The sequence below is a fragment of the Psilocybe cubensis genome, chromosome 10, assembly GCF_017499595.1.
Source record: "Psilocybe cubensis strain MGC-MH-2018 chromosome 10, whole genome shotgun sequence".
NCBI classification, from domain to species: domain Eukaryota; kingdom Fungi; phylum Basidiomycota; class Agaricomycetes; order Agaricales; family Agrocybaceae; genus Psilocybe; species Psilocybe cubensis.
In genome coordinates, this window is record NC_063008.1 from 1,227,953 (window position 1) to 1,246,273 (window position 18,321).

The following is an 18,321-nucleotide window of genomic DNA, read 5'->3' on the forward strand; positions in this document are numbered from 1 at the left end:
AAGCTTCGCCTCCCGTGCCATCGTCGGACGCACCGGGCACACCGGGTGCGGGCGCAGGCACTGTGAGAGGGGGAGGTTGTGATATCAAAACGAACCTCGTGGAGAATTGGCTGGTGTATCATTATTATGAGGCAGAGGTTGCTGGTGGGAGTGTGGGCGGAGCGAAAGGATATCGTATGGTCAGTGTGGAGTTCTATGAAGGACAAAAGGCGGATGATAAAATTATGAGGTGCGTTGTTATTTCTTTTGTTTTGTCTGATGGTGGTTAATTGACACATATACGCGCAGTTCGAGTATCTCGGCATATTCGAATGATACGCTCAACTACTCTGTGTATGAGCAGGCATATGTGTTCCCGTCCGCTATCACGGCTCTGGCCACAACTACGACCAAGTTTGGTATAACTAGCAAGGATCTCATCGGTAAGCTCCTCTAACCAATACAAATGGGTTACATATTATTCAAGTTTTTGCATGTTCTGTTTTTGCAGTTGCCACAGCGAACAGGAAGATCCAGTCATTCCCTAGGCGGATCTTTGATCCTCGGCGCCCATCGCGCAAGATGACAGCTGAAGATCAGGAAGAGCTCCTCATCCAGTACGACCCTCTGATCCCCAACGATCCGAAGAGGGCGCTATCCCATAACTACGACGTAAGTCATTATTTCTTACAGTCCAGGTCTGTTGTTAACTTCTGTTTTTGAATCTCTCGATGACCAGGTTGCAAACGTGCAAAAAATTATCACCGCTCCTGCTCTTCTCGAGTCGACTTCGCTCGTCTTCGCATACGGCCTCGACATGTTCCTCACGCGCGTGACACCGTCCAACACGTTCGACGTTTTGAGCGAGAGCTTTAACAAGGTGCAGCTTGTGCTTACAGTTACGGGTCTGTTGGTCGCGATCTTGGTGACGAGACCGATGGTGAAGAGGAAGAGCTTGAGGGAGAAATGGTATAATTAAATAATTTATGTAGGATGGATACTAAAAGAATGGATGGTTCTTTGGAATCTGACCATAGCAAACCCTCAGCCTTCAAGCGGGAAAATGGAATGAGATACGCGTTATTTGGTAAACAACCCCACCAGTACTGAGCGCTAGCCTTGACATGCTCATAAAGAAAGGACACAAATTTATGCATAGAAAAGCTAGATGAACGTTACGACTGCCGATGCAACATTGAGTAATATATACGTCGTCTACATCGAGTGTTAGATTTTTAGCTCTCCGGCTAGGATTACAGGAATATTTCGCGTGTTCGGGTTATTTGAACTCCGGAGGATTGTGCAAAGCTAAGAGCGCTGGGTTTTTGGGCTCGAGCAGTTACGCCCGCAACTTTGTCGGATGAGAGACAGCAGAACCGGACAATTTCCATTACGAATTTCTCGAGGGTGAGATAGGACGTAGGTTCAATTTCCTGAGGCATATTGTTAGGAAGGGCTGCAAAAGAGATACAAATGTACTACAAACCTTGCAAAGGCCCGAGACGATCTGCTTGTAATCGGGGGATTTCACCTGAGACAGTTCCGTGTTTTCGTGAAAGGTAATGTTAATAATAACGCGTTGCTTTTCTTCTCGTTCCGGAGGATTGACGCCGATAATGACTGGGAGGACGATATCGTTCACAGAAACATTCTTCGATGACATAAAATGAGGTGGGCCTTTGGCGATCGTTGTGTCTACAGAGAAGCCGCTGGCAAGGAGAATCATCTTCGGCACACCCAGAACCACCCGGACTTCAGAAGCTGCATCGCCAGCCAGATCGAACGCGCGCTCGCTGACAGCCTGTATCAGATCATCGGCATCTGCAAACCCGCTGCTTCTCTCCCCTGCCTCCTCTTCGGACGACCGTTCCTTGATGAGGGTGCTGATCGTCTTGGTGAGATGGCCGTAGTGCACCGAGTCGAGGACGTTGACCCTGTACAAGTATTTGGACGAACGACTATTCGTGGTCAAAACTGTGGCGAGGAAGAACAAGGTTGACGAGGAAGGTAATGCGAAAACGGATGTCATGTGTGGTATATATGTCGTGGATAGTGCGAAGGGCACCATTGTGTACCACGCGGAAGTAAAAGCTTCGCCTCCCGTGCCATCGTCGGACGCACCGGGCACACCGGGTGCGGGCGCAGGCACTGTGAGAGGGGGAGGTTGTGATATCAAAACGAACCTCGTGGAGAATTGGCTGGTGTATCATTATTATGAGGCGGAGGTTGCTGGTGGGAGTGTGGGCGGAGCGAAAGGATATCGTATGGTCAGTGTGGAGTTCTATGAAGGACAAAAGGCGGATGATAAAATTATGAGGTGCGTTGTTATTTCTTTTGTTTTGTCTGATGGTGGTTAATTGACACATATACGCGCAGTTCGAGTATCTCGGCATATTCGAATGATACGCTCAACTACTCTGTGTATGAGCAGGCATATGTGTTCCCGTCCGCTATCACGGCTCTGGCCACAACTACGACCAAGTTTGGTATAACTAGCAAGGATCTCATCGGTAAGCTCCTCTAACCAATACAAATGGGTTACATATTATTCAAGTTTTTGCATGTTCTGTTTTTGCAGTTGCCACAGCGAACAGGAAGATCCAGTCATTCCCTAGGCGGATCTTTGATCCTCGGCGCCCATCGCGCAAGATGACAGCTGAAGATCAGGAAGAGCTCCTCATCCAGTACGACCCTCTGATCCCCAACGATCCGAAGAGGGCGCTATCCCATAACTACGACGTAAGTCATTATTTCTTACAGTCCAGGTCTGTTGTTAACTTCTGTTTTTGAATCTCTCGATGACCAGGTTGCAAACGTGCAAAAAATTATCACCGCTCCTGCTCTTCTCGAGTCGACTTCGCTCGTCTTCGCATACGGCCTCGACATGTTCCTCACGCGCGTGACACCGTCCAACACGTTCGACGTTTTGAGCGAGAGCTTTAACAAGGTGCAGCTTGTGCTTACAGTTACGGGTCTGTTGGTCGCGATCTTGGTGACGAGACCGATGGTGAAGAGGAAGAGCTTGAGGGAGAAATGGTATAATTAAATAATTTATGTAGGATGGATACTAAAAGAATGGATGGTTCTTTGGAATCTGACCATAGCAAACCCTCAGCCTTCAAGCGGGAAAATGGAATGAGATACGCGTTATTTGGTAAACAACCCCACCAGTACTGAGCGCTAGCCTTGACATGCTCATAAAGAAAGGACACAAATTTATGCATAGAAAAGCTAGATGAACGTTACGACTGCCGATGCAACATTGAGTAATATATACGTCGTCTACATCGAGTGTTAGATTTTTAGCTCTCCGGCTAGGATTACAGGAATATTTCGCGTGTTCGGGTTATTTGAACTCCGGAGGATTGTGCAAAGCTAAGAGCGCTGGGTTTTTGGGCTCGAGCAGTTACGCCCGCAACTTTGTCGGATGAGAGACAGCAGAACCGGACAATTTCCATTACGAATTTCTCGAGGGTGAGATAGGACGTAGGTTCAATTTCCTGAGGCATATTGTTAGGAAGGGCTGCAAAAGAGATACAAATGTACTACAAACCTTGCAAAGGCCCGAGACGATCTGCTTGTAATCGGGGGATTTCACCTGAGACAGTTCCGTGTTTTCGTGAAAGGTAATGTTAATAATAACGCGTTGCTTTTCTTCTCGTTCCGGAGGATTGACGCCGATAATGACTGGGAGGACGATATCGTTCACAGAAACATTCTTCGATGACATAAAATGAGGTGGGCCTTTGGCGATCGTTGTGTCTACAGAGAAGCCGCTGGCAAGGAGAATCATCTTCGGCACACCCAGAACCACCCGGACTTCAGAAGCTGCATCGCCAGCCAGATCGAACGCGCGCTCGCTGACAGCCTGTATCAGATCATCGGCATCTGCAAACCCGCTGCTTCTCTCCCCTGCCTCATCTTCGGACGACCGTTCCTTGATGAGGGTGCTGATCGTCTTGGTGAGATGGCCGTAGTGCACCGAGTCGAGGACGTTGTCTGTTTTGCCTGAAGTTTGGAGGTAGGATTCTTCCAGGTGGAGGTATACTGTGATTTCAATGGGCTGTGCTCGTGCTTTGCCCCACCAGTCGCGGCCGATGTTGGCTGATACGCGGAGAGTGTCGACAAACACGACGTCGGTGCTCGAAGGAAGATCAAGGGGTGCCATTTTCAAAGTGTAGTGTTTCGTTTGTTCGAGGTCTTACTTGGGTCGGCTCAAAGCAACGACGGGGAAACTGTGGTGGAAGTAGAATCCCCATTGTAAATCGTGTCGTTTGTCTATGGAAAATGTCTGTTCTTGTTTTGTCGGGGCGGGGAATCGGCAGGTTGCGGCGTGAGGAGTTGTTTGTGTTTGTTATTAAGAAAAGATAGTTAGGGGCTATTGTGGTCGCGACAAGGCGCAGCAAAGTGCATTGTGTCGATGGGGTGGCCCGGAGTTATCGATTGAAAAATATTATTCCGTAGAAAGAAGCGCACCTCATCAACGATTCGTGTAGACTCCAGCGCTAGCTTTTTTTAAATAGATGTTTAAGTCAATTACAAACATTAATTGAGGTTAGGGTTAAAAAAGGGGCCATGACTGCAATTTCTATCTACGATCATCACCATCACATCGTTACCTCCAACGTACGACATCTCTTTCACCAATCATGCCAGACAACTAGCCATTAGACGACACGATCAACCTTGGTAATGGCAGACAACATCAAAGTATTCATGTCTTTGTTGTGGTTCCTTGTACTGGCGAAACCCGACTGGCTGGGCCTTTACCCCAAAAAAGAAGCCTCTATGCTTTGACTTCAACCACGTCCATCGACAACCTACAACCAGCGTCTTTGCACAACATGGAATTTGGAGTCAAGCTCCCTCCCATGCTCGTCAGCATAGGGCAAGCCTGTTATCAATGTTTCAAGGAGAAGTCCAAAGTTCCTCTTCAACGATGCTCTGGCTGTCTTCATGTCTATTATTGTGGCTCCGGTGAGTTTTCCTCCTCTTTGAAGACCTTCCTCGAAACTTATGCACTTCCGACGATAGAATGTCAAAGGGTACGATATACGCACCTTTTACGTCCTATAAAAGTCTCACATTGCTTTCAAAGACCAATTGGCCCAAGCACAAAGCACTTTGCAAGGCATTCAAAGCTGTCGAAACGAAGGACGCCAACAACTTACTCGCGCCATACATGTTCATTGATGATGATGATGAGACTTACGTGGCTACCAACGTTGACCAGCTGAACAAGTGCATTGGTACTGTCATCCAAACTGAAATGCGAGCATTGGAACGAGAGTTGTTCAGGCCTCTGCGCATGGAGGAGCGAAATCTTATCGGATGGGAACCTCATTGTCTCGCCTGGTAAGCTCTTCACCACTTGGAGCTTCCCATTTCGCATTTTCATCATGACAAATCTCGTTTTTCTCTATACGCAGTGGACGCTCAGACGCGATCTTTCGGATCGAGGCATCGCTTAGGAAGCGAAAACCGTTATCACCCGGATTGAAACCCTGCCCCGATTGTCTCTTCACATCGTACTGCTGCGAAGAACACTGGGACGCTGTGAAGGAGAAACATAAAAGAGAACCGTGCCGCGATGGCCGCGATAACTTGTCCCAGTGTGATATGAACAAGCTGTACCTCGAAGACATCCGATTTGCCATGGTGATGTCTGGTGCGAACGAAGGAACTTTCAAATGGGCACCGGAGCGTACGTTGCGGGCATGGAAATCCCTTCGAGGCATTGGTTGGAGTGATTATTCCGACGACATCGAACAAGATTTCGGCGGACTTCCTGGCGTTAGCGAGTTGTTGCCAACTCTGGCTCGAGCGGCAACAGACGGTCTCTCGATGCCTATGACGATTCTGTGGGCCCTCGAAAATCTGAACAACGATGATTCGTGGACAAAAAAGGATACTCTCAATATACATGTTGGTTATAATCTCAATCTGTGGTCTTCATTTTTGCTCATCAACAAACTCCAGATCCTTGGACCTGCTGAAAAAGAAATTCTAAATGCTAATGTTTTCGAAGAGATTCTTCATCGACTTCCTCTAGTAAAAAACCTGACGGTAACCCAATCTTTGTTTATGTTGTAACGAAAAAAGTACTCATTTTCACTGTTCGAAAGCTGACTTTGGTCGGCCCAGAATTAGCTGGTATTACAGGCCAAAAACAAACCTCAAATGTGATGAAAACTTGCCCGTAATTTGTTTCTCTTGACATTTGAACCCGATCTAATGCCTATTTTGTTCAACTATAAGGGCGTGTACGAGGAGCGGGCGGAAAAGAACTTTTATTTATTACCCAACGTCAGTACTCTCGTAGACTCTGATTGGTGTGATGAGTATTCAACGCGTTTGTATACAGAACATACCACCAATATGTGTCCGAAAGTGGAACCAATTTCGTCAATCCCGATCTCGCAGTCGCTTTCAATTCAGGCTGTTCTCAAGAGTACACTCATCTATGGAAAGAATCTTTAGTTGTCTTGATCAAACATCGCATCCCAGCAGTGTTTACGGTATAATATTTGTCCACTTTCTCCTCACTCTGCAGCTTCGTCTGATGGATGAAAATGATCAGGCCTTTAACCAGGAAGAAGCCGAAGCCGAAGCAAACATTTTCAGGGATGTGGGAGCGACTCTGCACCCACAACTGGGTCCTAGAGCTAACCCTTGGGGAAGTTGTCTTGCCATTCCAGAGCCTAATAAGGTCACGGGCTTTTATGCAGTCAATGGCTGGTTCGCGGGAGGATTCCGATAAAGCTATATCCATTGTCCAAAATTAAAGCTTCAGGGACCTAGTTAGTCGCGTACGCCATCTGTATCGTGAATATCAACCTAGATAAATTACCTGTCTACAGGTGACATGGTGATAAGGACGTCCGACATGATGTCCACGTATCGTTGGTTCTACTGTGATGACGTCCTTGATGAACTATTGTACATAAAATCGAGTCATATTCCAGAATGCAACCACCCGCTCGCATTGTCTTATTGCCACTCATCAACCCCAACGTCTAGAAGATGGATGTCTTCTTAGACATATCGAACCGACTTCCTGTTCTCCTGATGGCCATGAAAGGTCAGGCGTGCTGCAAATGTGGGAAGGAGAAGGTAGAGTTGGCAACTCCGCTCCAACGATGTGCAGGGTGTCTACGCATATATTATTGCAATTCAAGTATGTCTTGGTCTTTGGCATTTGAGAGCGACTGCTGACCGGCCTTCTAAGAGTGTCAAAAGGTTTAAATGCTTCATTCTTATATAATGTTCCCTAGAGATTAATGTTGTTTGGTTCTTCAAGGATGATTGGCCGAAGCACAAAAAACTTTGTAGAGCCGTCAGCACTGTCGAAGCGAAGGATGGCTTGCAGTTTTGTACACCTCTAAACAATTTCCCCTACAAATCGCCCAAGACTCTCGCTGAAAATGCTGCCGATCTGAACTTGCTTCTGGACTCGATAGGTCAGCTAAAATTTGACGCTCTGAGGAGCGAGCTGGGAATATCGTTCGATAATCCCATTAAACAGACGGTGGGATGGGAACCTCGATGCCTCACATGGTATTTGTATTATGGTTATTCATTCTTACGCGTACTGATAATGCTTCCCTGGTTTGCGTCGAATTTGCAGTGGCCGCTCAGATATGTCGTTTCGGGTTGAAGCAAGGCAGGCAGGAAGAGAGATGCTTGGATCCGTACTGAAACCGTGCCCGCGATGCCGGCTCTCCTTCTACTGCTGCAAGAGCCACTGGAAAGCTGTAAAATCTAGACATCGGAAGGAACCCTCTACTGGCCCTTATTCTCTCCCTCAATGCGACGTCAATTTGCTCTCCGCTGCAGACATGCGAGTCGGCCAGCTTATACACGACATAAATTTGTTCAAAGGAGGATTCACCATGTGGACGCCTTCCCGGCGGTTTCCTAGTTGGAGGTCCTTGCGAGGGCTTGACTGGGAGAACTTTCGCCCTGACGTTGAGCGGGAATTCGGCCATCTCGTACCTCCGTACTTGATGGATGCGGCATTGCGTTGTGTCACCGAAGGACTTGCTGCCCCAATGACGATTCTGTGGGCATTGGAACTGTTTAATGAAGATGATTCGTGGACGAAGAAGGAAACACTGACCATTCATGTATGTCTGGGGGCTGGCTCGTCAATTGGTTGCACTGATCGCGTTATTTAGTTGATGGGAACAACCATTGATGAATTCGCTAGCACTAAAATTTTCTCGGAAATGTTGTCACGTCTTCCTTTAGTTAAGTATTTGACGGTAAATTGTCCCTATTCCGATATCTCTGCCAGTTTTGATGTCTCATACTCATTCAGATAGTGCTGTCCAGCCACCTTCTTGAGGATCACAGACCACCTGCTGTGCCACGCCTTGAACCATTTTCTCTCACTATATCATGCCTCTCGTACGATTCATGCACTAATGCCATAAATATCCGGATGCTAATTCACAGCGTAAAGAGGACAAAAGATAGAATATGACTGTCATCCTATGTGAGCATCGTCTTTATGATTTGATCGTGCCAAATTAAGTATTAAAAATTAACGATAAGGAACTATTACGAATACATTGCTCGGCAAGGAGAAAAGTATGTCAAACCTGACCTCGCTGTTGCGTTTGATGCCGGATGTTCAGAACCCGAAAACATCGAATCGTGGAGAAAAACTATGGCGCAGCTCGTCAAACTGAAAATTCCATGCGTGTTCACCGTAATCCATATTTTTAGTGCGTACCATGGAGGAGTCAAGACTGATGGAAATTGTTTTTTTTTTTCGTATTTTACAGGCGTTTTGTCCAGAAGATTCAATCAAGGAAGCCAACATGCTGATAGACGCCGGAGCAGTTCTTCACAAAGAATTGACACCCACAAAGAGGAATCCTTGGGGTAGTCAGATGGCAACGATAGAAGCAATGAAAGTAACTGGATTTTATTCTAAGCGCGCGTGGTTGACAGGAAGTTTCTGTCAATCATTCCTCTAGTCCATTACAAGGTTGAAAACAAATTTCAATCAAATAGTATTATACACCGTGTCGATCCTGTTACTTCTCAGCGTTGAATTTGTGCCGACAGTCAGATGGAACTGAGGAACTCGAGACTCGCGAGAGCACCCATTACCATATCGCCCTACTCGGCCGATATTCCATTAACATGGACAAAGGGAGTCTCGCTCGAATTGCCCAATATACCCAGCCTTTGCAATGATCCTTGTAGCTTCGCTGCTTCCTTGATATCCTTCTTGTCTTTCATCTTAATCTTTCTTTCCTCTGCTCGAGCTGTTCTCTCCTCTTTCTCTTTTCTTTCTTCTTCGACCCATGTCTTGAGCTCAGCCACAGCTATCTCAGGCTCCTTCTTGCAAGATAAAAGATACCCCTGAAGCTCAGCAAGCGAGAATTCGTGTTCGGGAAAGTGAAGGGAGAATTCGGATGCGAGAGTTTTGAGTCTTGTTTCTTGGTCTGAAACTTGGATGATCACGGAAGTTGGCGATTTTTCGGTCTTGTCAGAATCTGTGGACGTTATACTTGAATCTGAAGCCTCAGATGCGGTGAGAGTATAGGAAGGAGGGTAGAAACGCAGGAAAAGAGCTTCCGCTTGTTCCTTCGTCGACAGCTTGTATTGGATTTTGCGATCAATACGCCCAGGGCGTAGAAGTGCGGGATCCAGTCTCTCTATGTAGTTTGTTGTGGCAAAGAACAGTTTTCCTTCCTCGCTTCCAACACCGTCAAGAACATTGAGCAACCCAGATAAAGTAACACCTGATTTTGTTGTTCTACTAACTCCCATCCCTGGAAAGGCAGGTAGTTCCTCTTCTTCTTCGTCTTCTCGGGATGTGAAGGCACAGTCGATATCTTCAATCAAGAGTATAGCAGTGTTTGGAATAGACGACACAGCTCGTTGAAGGAAGGAATCGTCGACACTGAAAATATTATAATTAGCCAAAGTGACGTTAAAAAGCAAAGGTGTACAGATTAGTCACTGACTGTCCAGATGCGAGTGAAACAGAGTATATCTCAAGCCCAAGTTCTCCTGCCTGTTGGAAAATGTAATGAGATATTGGAACCTACTGCGCTGGTTGAAGAGTAGGACACTCACAAGTGCGTAGATAGTAGATGCTATGAGTTGTATTTGTTGGTCAGGCATCGAATACATCCTTATCGAAACGAAACAAATTACGAACTTTTTCCTGTTCCTGGAGGGCCATGGAGCAAGTATCCCCTTCGATGAGGAATGGCGGCTGTTGAGTACCAGTCCACCATACTTAAAAATTTTTTGGCATCGTCAACTAACGACTGGACAATTCCGTTTGGAAGAATAATGCTGCTAATTGGTCGGCGAGCCTTGTTTTTTATGCTTAACCACGGATTTCCCATTATTTGACCGTGGAGGTAGGGACTGTTCTGTATTTTGATGTTACTTTGATTCATTGCGAGCCAAATCTCTAACTTGAGAAAACTTACCTGCTCTATTGTATGAACAATTACATGTGGCTGGCTCACTTCCTGATATAATTCCCTGGCGTCATCAACGAATGACGATAAGGCTGACATGCTACGTGTGTAAATTCTAATCGACCGGTTCATCTACATATCAGAAATTGCCAAAGGATAGAAATACTGATGCCTCACGTAAGAAAAAGTTTTCTCGATCCCGGAGCATGATCGCCTGGAGCGGAGTACACAGGACCTCCTCGATATTCGTGGAGAGTCCGTCTCGTTTCAGTCCAGTAACTATTCCATCGAAACAGTTGTGCCATATCGTATGTAGGAACATACTCTGCAGAGGTAAAGCTGCTACTCTGATGATGATTTGCATTACCATTCTGGCCCATACTAATTCCCCATCTCCGCCTACTGGATCTTGCGGTAACGTGAAATCGCCGAGATCTCTTCCATATCTTCTTTTCAGTCTATAAAATAGGATGAGTGACTGTGATATTCCCCCATACTCGATTCATCTCCATCTTACCAAAAAGAGGATTATCCAGTCGTACAGTGCATCAGTAAAAGTACAACCCTACTTTCGGGCACTTTCATCGCTTTCTAAAGTGACGAAAGTGACGAAAGTGCGAAAGTGTTCAGGCTTGCAGCAAGCCAGCCCCCATTTTCATGCACAAGTCATTTCATCTTTCGAAAGATGCAAATGTGGCAAAAGTGGGCCTGAAAGATATCATACTTTGTGCAAGCTATCTAGCTCATGGGAAGATTCGAGCACCTTTCACGATGACCTTGAATGTCTTTTGGTAAAATAATTTTGATTGAAAATATGCGCTTTGCGCACTAGTAGATGGGATCGTACTAATTAACTAATCACTGTCATTATCGTTATCGAGAATAGAAAAGTCGGAAAGAGGTTCCTCGATGGCATCGGGGGCGGCTGGTGCTACTGGCTGGATTGTAATACTCTTGTGCCTACGTGTAGCCTTCATCGCACCCTGAATAATTTTTTCCCACCGCTTATCTGTAAGTTTCATAACTACACGCAGCAGATTGGACGTAGCTTTGCTTTCCTGAACCAATCCGGGTAGGAGTGTGGGATAGTTCTTTGGATCGCGTGTCAGATTGTCTCCCCAGTTGTCCTTTGAAAAGTCTCCCAATGGCCGCTGAATCTTCAGATGTTCGCCAGTAAGCCAGTGAGAGATAGCACGATGGGACTGACCGTAAAGTGTTAATAATGGTTGATAGCATGTAAAAGTTGTTGTAGATCACGTACCGCCTGAATAGCCATTATCAGCGCGCCTATCGGTTTGTCATCACGTCGAGCACTAGAATGGATTGCGGATATGCTGGAGTAATGGTAGGCGAGTGTCGATAATATGAGTGGATGCTGAAATATGCCCTAGTATATTAGAAAGAAAGACATCGGTTACAAATCTGATGCAAACGATTATAAATACTAGAAACAAAGGCTTGCCGTTGCGTTGATTTGGTCCTCCCCCTCCTCATAGCTTAAATAGTAGAAAGGACGACATTTGTAGTCGCCTGAGAGTGCCCATTTGCACCACTCTGCAATTCCAGATTTTGACCTATCTTCCATAGCTGGAATAATTGACTTCTCGAAACAAGTTACAGCTGTTTGTGCGAGTTTTGTACGCCAGTTATAGATATTATTTTCAACCTATCAATGGATCAGTCAAGTCCGCCCAAGATAATTACAGACGCACCAATTTGGTCACTACAGTCTTTAACCACCCTTCCAACGGTACTTCAGGAAACACTTTATGCCAAAGATCTAGTATTTGCTGCTCTGATGGACGTCATCGAACTGCGCCGTTATAGAGTATTCTGATGCGAAAATGAGCAAAGGAATTAGTCCCACGATACAGTATTGAACAGATAGTATCGATTGAGGGTACTCACGGAAAAAATCGAACCTTTCATAGACCCAACGAAAGAACCTTCGTCCTGTTTCTACCAAAGATCCGAGGAGGAACAGTTTTATGCTGTTAAATGCGAGAGAATTGGCCTGAAATAAGGGTGCAAGAAAGGAGAGCCCCAAAAAATCTGCCACCCAATTCAGAAGTGACAACCAAGGGTTATCGTTTCCGGTTACGTAGGGGGTAGTAACCGGGGTTCCAGGAACAGATGGCCAACTCATGCAAAGGATATCGATAAACACGTAGGTAATAAGTTGTAGTCGTATTGGTAGGCGCCAGAGAGCACTGATAGTGTAGTGGAAATAAAAGACGGTAAGCGTGGTTGAGGTGTTTTATAGATATTGTCAAATGTGACTCATTGATGCCATGAGACATGGTTTGCTGAGGTACGCACATAGCATTACCGGGTACATAACAGATTCTTGGTCGAGTCGGCCATTGGAAACTGCATACGTGTTCTAAATATAGAGAAAGTGGTTATGGTTGACTCACTGTGAACGCATAGCTTTACGATAATTCGCAGTACATCACACGTTGAGTTGTCGGATCCGAAGCTTTATATGATAATAATGACATTTACGGAACATGCCAACTTTGCAAATAATAGACCTGAGCCAAGAACACAAAAGTGTTAGAGAGGAATTAGTACATCTATCAAATGCTGATCGGTGAAATATAAACCTGACAAGTTTGTACAGAACAAAATAGAAAAGGGAGTCCATTTGTAGTAATGTAGACATTTTTGCTGCAGGATACATGTAACATTAGGGTGAATAAAACCCTCAGAATCGGTACGTTTACTTTCGGTAGTTCTTCAAGATATGGTTACTGGGGGTTACGAGTGACTCTACAGCAAAGTCGAGCCGTTAGGGTCAACCACCTGAGATACTTTCGAAGTGGAAGCTTCAGCATGGTATTGATCCATAGCAGCTCCATTTGCATCAGGTTTATCATCAACTTTAGCACGATGTTGAGGGGTAACCGTTGAATTGAGGTAAGGCAGAGCTTCAAATTTTGGTTCTTGACCTCCAACAGAAACGCCGAGTCTCGCTAACCCGCCTCGCAAACGCTTGGTCTCATGGGCCTCCTTTTTTTCCTCCTTCTTTTCCTTCTCCTCGGCTTCTCTTTTTAAACGCTCCAACTTGTCCTTTTTCTCTCGTTCCACCCATGCACCGACTTCATCTGCTGCACGAAGGGGATCATTTTTGCAGGACAGAAGAAAACCCTGCAACTCGGCTGTGGAAAATTCATGCTGGGGAACAAAAGATGCAAAACGTTCTGCAAGTGCAGGTATGTCCAATGGCTTCGCAAAGTCAGGAAGAGATTTCTTTTCGATATCTAATCCTGCATCCACGGTAAGCTCGTCATCTGGGTAGAAGCGTACAAACAATGCAGCAGCTTGTTCCTGTGTTGCAAGCTGATATGGAATTTTCACGTCGATTCGTCCAGGACGTAAAAGAGCTTGATCCAGTCGTTCAACGTAGTTTGTCTATAAGCCGACAATTAGCATGGGATTTCTGTCAGACTTAGTGTGCATAACATACCGTTGCAAAAAATAGTTTCCCTTCCTCACTTCCAACACCATCGAGAACGTTAAGGAGCCCCGAGAGAGTCACGGCGGATCCGGGTCTTGCCATGTTCATAGCGCGTCTATTCATCCCCATCATGTTCATTCCCATCATCATACCACGCATCGACGATTCCTCATTCTCCTGATCTTCGCGAGAAGGAAATGCGCAATCGATATCTTCAATAAGGATTATGGCTTGTTTTGGTATTGATGATACCAATCGTGCCAGCATTGCATCATCAAGCCTATCCACATCGATGAGGACAAGATAGGAGATAATGGAGAAAAAAGTCGAAGAAACTTACATGTTTGACGAAAGCGCAAGAGAATATATCTCGAGACCCAATTCTCCAGCCTGTAAAACTATTGTTAGACACTCACAAAACGCATCAACGACATTCCTACTGACGACCGCGTATATTGTTGATGCTAGAGATAGATCGAGGCTCGAATCAATGAATCCTGACCATCAGCAATGGTGGAGAAACCTTACTTTTTCCTGTTCCTGGGGGACCATATAGAAGATATCCTCTTCGATGAGGAATACCTGCCTTTATGTACCAAGCCTCCGATTTGATAAATTCCCGAGCGTCCTTAACAAGGGAACTTATAACACCTTCCTGCAGGATGATTGAACTGAGTGGTCTACGGTTCTTGCGTTTCGCGTTGCGCCATGCGCCGCCTCGATGATTAGATAGCATTGCCTTCGCGTCAAAGCGTAAGTACAACGTTAATGACATGAAGTTTGGAGAAAGTTGACCCTACCTGGTCAGCGCTATGCACAATGACATGTGGTCTACTAGTGGCCATATATTTCTTTCGCGCATCATCGACCAATGCAGACAACGCGCTCATATCGCGAGTATATAGCCTAAAGTTGCATATGAAGCGATTTCGGTTGCAATGTTGGCAATAGAATACGTACGTCAATGACAGCTTTCCCAAAGACCCACTTCCATCCATGATAAAAGCATTATAATTTGCTTGATTTTTTTGTGATCCACTCCTCCTGATTTCGGCCCAGTATCCCCTCCATCGAAACAGCTGTGGTTCGTCATATGTTGGGACGTACTCTGCGTGTTCATCGACGTGCCCACCCGGCTTGGGGTTAGACGCCAAGTTGACCGTCCATTGTCGAAGAGAAGATGCGGCATTGACTTGAAACTGTCTCGAGCGTGTCCACACTTTTTCCTCAGTCTACATTGAAGAAGGATGAGAATACGCGACGATGTTCGAGACAAGTATGATGCAACGCACCAGAAACAATATGATCCAGTCGTAGGCAGGGTCACCTTCGGAAAAATGTGCGGTAATTGAGTATTCTGTACAGTATATGAGGTATCAGTGAAGGAGCTATGTCAATGACGACATATTTTGAGACGCCACTCACGGAACGGTTTGAATCTTTCCATTGCCCATGAGAAAAACCTCCGACCACTTTCAATGATGGTTCCCAATAAGAACAATTTCATACTATTTCCAAAATACGAGTTTGATCCTCCTGCAGCATTTCCGATCGATTCCAGCTTTGTGCCCATCCCTTGAAGGAGCGATGCTATGAATGAAAAGCCAAAAATGCGAGTTAAACCCTGACCAGGGCCAAACCATGACTGTCCAGAGGTGTCGGCAACGTCGAAGGACATGAGTAGACAGTATCTTTCAGAGAGGTAGGAGGGGGGCGTGAAGTTTTGGTTTCTTCTTCCTTAACAATTTTGAATTGTAAGGATGGGTAGAAGTCTCCTTGCAGAATCCAGTTTGATAAGAGCGCAGCAGTGGGAAAGCTGACGCATCCGATGATGACTCACTTCAACTATTTCTCATGATAATCGATCAGGATCATGCGAAGTGAGATACATTGAAAATGAAGTAGTGCTTCAACACACCTATGGGCCGACAGTATCGAATCCAACCCCAACGAGTGTTACACACGCTCCTGCTTGCCAGATTTGTTTTCCAGTCGATGTGAAATAGCAGACTACAAGGTTTGTGTTCCCGCAGATCAATTTTTGACTGCGTTGAAGAATACAGAGTAAGGTGACGCAAAGTGGTGTACACAGCGTATATAGGGCGGCACATCGTCATTCATGTCTATATCTGGGTCAAAGCTGCGGGTATGAATCCATGATGGCTTCCTTAGTTATCGGGATTCGGGGCATACAGAAGCGCGTAAATGGCCAATGGCGCATACAGAGGCCCACTGCGAAGTTGTATCCTTCCACGTAGCAAGCAAATAGTCGATGATGCTGCTGAGTCAAGCCGAGCTGTTGTCGGGATGACATATGACGTAAACACTGTTACGTAACCCAACCTAGTTGGCTCCTGACGTAGAGAAAGGGGCCTGTACGCTGAGAAATTAGAAAGGTATGAGTTCTCGGACACACTGGCGAACTACATAGCCTGACGAACGATGTGTGTGCTTGGGGAGAAGTAGAAAAGGTAGATTCATGGAAATGTATGCAACTTTAAGTTTTATGTATTGAAAAATTAGCAAATAAACAACTTCGTGAGTTGGGAGTGAGCCAAGATAAACGCTAGCGTAGACATCACTGGAATACTTGTTGGATTTACTCCAGCTAACCACTCGTAGTCTCGCCACTCAGCGAAACCTTTATATACCGTCATGTCCCAGAATAGTTTAAGTTATTCACATTGACAGCAGGACTTTCCGGCGCAGTTCTCGAGAAATGGTCACCGAACAAGTTGGTAGGCGGAGTGTCTGTTTCCCTACAAATGTTCCGGTGTGTGGAATGCAATGAGGTATAAAGTTAGAAGTCAGAAACTGAGAGAACACATGAGAGTAGCGTTAATTTTAAAAGACTCTACTAAAAGAAGAATCAGACATACTGTAATTATTCCATCTACGTCCATTTGTTCGCTCGACAAAAATAAACAATGTGAGAACCTGTGAAGATGCACCCTTTGATAGGTGTCTTCCACCTCTATTTTTGAGATAGCCATCTATACATCCAGTTATATGTCATACCTGTCATTGCTGCTTCAACCCCTGACATCGATCATATGCGCAGCAAGGGGTAATTTTTTGCCCGGCGCTCATTGCAACAGCGACCAAGTGCTTTAACGCTCACCCAAGAGTAAGAGAGAAACTTAATCTGTGTGTGTGTTTGTTGTAATTCATTATGTATACGCGAGTCTTATGCATTTGTTCTGATTTACTCTGAGAGTCAAAATCTAGACTAGATCATTGAGTCATGATTTTACCCAAGGTAAAACGACATTTTTATACATAGCTCTCTAAAAATGCGAAGATGGGAAGATGTCGCATTATCGACACCAGTATGCTCGGCTGATTGATTGACGTCGTCAGAGTAGCAGCCTCGGCTGATGGTATGTTGTTTCTGTTGTTATATGTAGCTTTGAGAGAAGAGAAGGAGGTTGCTCAACTAGATAAAAGTTACTGATATTGTACATTCGTCATGTCAATGGAACATAACATAATTGCGTCGGCAATTTATTTGGCACTCATAATCACACATGCGGAATTTAAATGCAGTATAATACTGCTTTGAGAGAGCATTTCATCTTCGGTAGGTCAGTATCCTTGGTATGTATCTTGCTTGTGATATATTCGATCGGGTCGGAGCGAGTCCTCACTTTGAAGATTGAATAGTATCTGTGTCATCGACTGTTGATTTAGTAATCAAGTATATATATTTCGTAGCTTGCTCTAAGAGGATACAAAATATAGGAAGTAATGAAAGAATTGAAAAAGCAGCTGAGGCTATATAGCCAACTTTTCTCTCGACACTTTTTGGGTGCAGGATGGTGCAGCTTAGTGTAATGCCGGGAAACGTTAACCGGCATGTCTGCGCGTTGGCTTGGTAATTGGTATAGCCACTTTGCCGAGCCGGCAAGACACTCCGGTTATCCAAACACGGGTGCATTCCCCCCGCGATAGCGTGGTGGTGGTTATGACTGACGCCTCCGTTGAATCTTTTGTTCTTCGGTTGTTGTCGTCTCCCTCTTGTCCCTCGACCCCCCATTCCTCTAAGCTTGAAGTTCAGGAGCTACATTACCAATAGGCACCTACGAGGAGCTGGTGTCTGATTGTGGCGCTTGGAGCACGCTTTGGCCATACCTTATACGCGACAGCCTGTGGACTGCGGGTCAAGTGGAGTGTAATTCTGGTGGATTAAACGCTCAGGTATGATAAGAGCTTTCTCTCTACCCTTTCTATGTAATTTGATATTCAGACATCACCTACAACTGTTTGTCGTCGTTTAAAAGCTGTTTTCTTGACCCTTGAGCCCATCCAACATCACACATCGTTCACTGCTTTCGATATCAAGATTGACCATCGCTAGATCATCATCACTCTAAGCAAGCTTCGCTAACAACCTTACGCCGCCGACACGTCCACGTTCACGATCACGAATAC

The 18,321-nt window shown here is 45.5% G+C and overlaps 8 protein-coding genes across 8 annotated transcripts; 3 read left to right on the forward strand and 5 right to left on the reverse strand.

The window, feature by feature from the left end:
* Nucleotides 1-176: 176 nt before the first annotated feature.
* Nucleotides 177-958, forward strand: JR316_0010669 (ER membrane protein complex subunit 1; the record flags this gene model as incomplete). The annotated part of the gene is made up of 4 exons (XM_047896334.1): nucleotides 177-229; nucleotides 289-422; nucleotides 491-651; nucleotides 719-958. 4 exons carry the CDS (start codon nucleotides 177-179, stop codon nucleotides 956-958), a joined length of 588 nt encoding a protein of 195 aa, XP_047744379.1.
* A 274-nt stretch (nucleotides 959-1,232) lies between these two features.
* Nucleotides 1,233-2,008, reverse strand: JR316_0010670 (Folic acid synthesis protein fol1; the record flags this gene model as incomplete). Its single annotated transcript, XM_047896335.1, has 2 exons — nucleotides 1,233-1,412; nucleotides 1,466-2,008. The coding sequence occupies 2 exons, from the start codon at nucleotides 2,006-2,008 to the stop codon at nucleotides 1,233-1,235; spliced, it is 723 nt and encodes a 240-aa protein (XP_047744380.1).
* Nucleotides 2,009-2,243: 235 nt separating this feature from the next.
* On the forward strand, nucleotides 2,244-3,025 carry JR316_0010671 (ER membrane protein complex subunit 1; the record flags this gene model as incomplete). The annotated part of the gene is made up of 4 exons (XM_047896336.1): nucleotides 2,244-2,296; nucleotides 2,356-2,489; nucleotides 2,558-2,718; nucleotides 2,786-3,025. The coding sequence occupies 4 exons, from the start codon at nucleotides 2,244-2,246 to the stop codon at nucleotides 3,023-3,025; spliced, it is 588 nt and encodes a 195-aa protein (XP_047744381.1).
* Nucleotides 3,026-3,299: 274 nt separating this feature from the next.
* Nucleotides 3,300-4,147, reverse strand: JR316_0010672 (Folic acid synthesis protein fol1; the record flags this gene model as incomplete). Its single annotated transcript, XM_047896337.1, has 2 exons — nucleotides 3,300-3,479; nucleotides 3,533-4,147. The coding sequence occupies 2 exons, from the start codon at nucleotides 4,145-4,147 to the stop codon at nucleotides 3,300-3,302; spliced, it is 795 nt and encodes a 264-aa protein (XP_047744382.1).
* Nucleotides 4,148-4,935: 788 nt separating this feature from the next.
* On the forward strand, nucleotides 4,936-6,072 carry JR316_0010673 (uncharacterized protein; the record flags this gene model as incomplete). The annotated part of the gene is made up of 3 exons (XM_047896338.1): nucleotides 4,936-4,956; nucleotides 5,078-5,334; nucleotides 5,409-6,072. 3 exons carry the CDS (start codon nucleotides 4,936-4,938, stop codon nucleotides 6,070-6,072), a joined length of 942 nt encoding a protein of 313 aa, XP_047744383.1.
* Nucleotides 6,073-9,108: 3,036 nt separating this feature from the next.
* JR316_0010674 (putative mitochondrial chaperone BCS1-A) lies at nucleotides 9,109-10,183 on the reverse strand (the record flags this gene model as incomplete). Its single annotated transcript, XM_047896339.1, has 3 exons — nucleotides 9,109-9,898; nucleotides 9,963-10,012; nucleotides 10,160-10,183. 3 exons carry the CDS (start codon nucleotides 10,181-10,183, stop codon nucleotides 9,109-9,111), a joined length of 864 nt encoding a protein of 287 aa, XP_047744384.1.
* Nucleotides 10,184-11,284: 1,101 nt separating this feature from the next.
* On the reverse strand, nucleotides 11,285-11,706 carry JR316_0010675 (uncharacterized protein; the record flags this gene model as incomplete). The annotated part of the gene is made up of 2 exons (XM_047896340.1): nucleotides 11,285-11,632; nucleotides 11,692-11,706. 2 exons carry the CDS (start codon nucleotides 11,704-11,706, stop codon nucleotides 11,285-11,287), a joined length of 363 nt encoding a protein of 120 aa, XP_047744385.1.
* Nucleotides 11,707-13,202: 1,496 nt separating this feature from the next.
* Nucleotides 13,203-15,568, reverse strand: JR316_0010676 (putative mitochondrial chaperone BCS1-A; the record flags this gene model as incomplete). Its single annotated transcript, XM_047896341.1, has 8 exons — nucleotides 13,203-13,844; nucleotides 13,900-14,170; nucleotides 14,231-14,280; nucleotides 14,691-14,796; nucleotides 14,851-15,122; nucleotides 15,183-15,247; nucleotides 15,400-15,480; nucleotides 15,520-15,568. 8 exons carry the CDS (start codon nucleotides 15,566-15,568, stop codon nucleotides 13,203-13,205), a joined length of 1,536 nt encoding a protein of 511 aa, XP_047744386.1.
* Nucleotides 15,569-18,321: the final 2,753 nt, after the last annotated feature.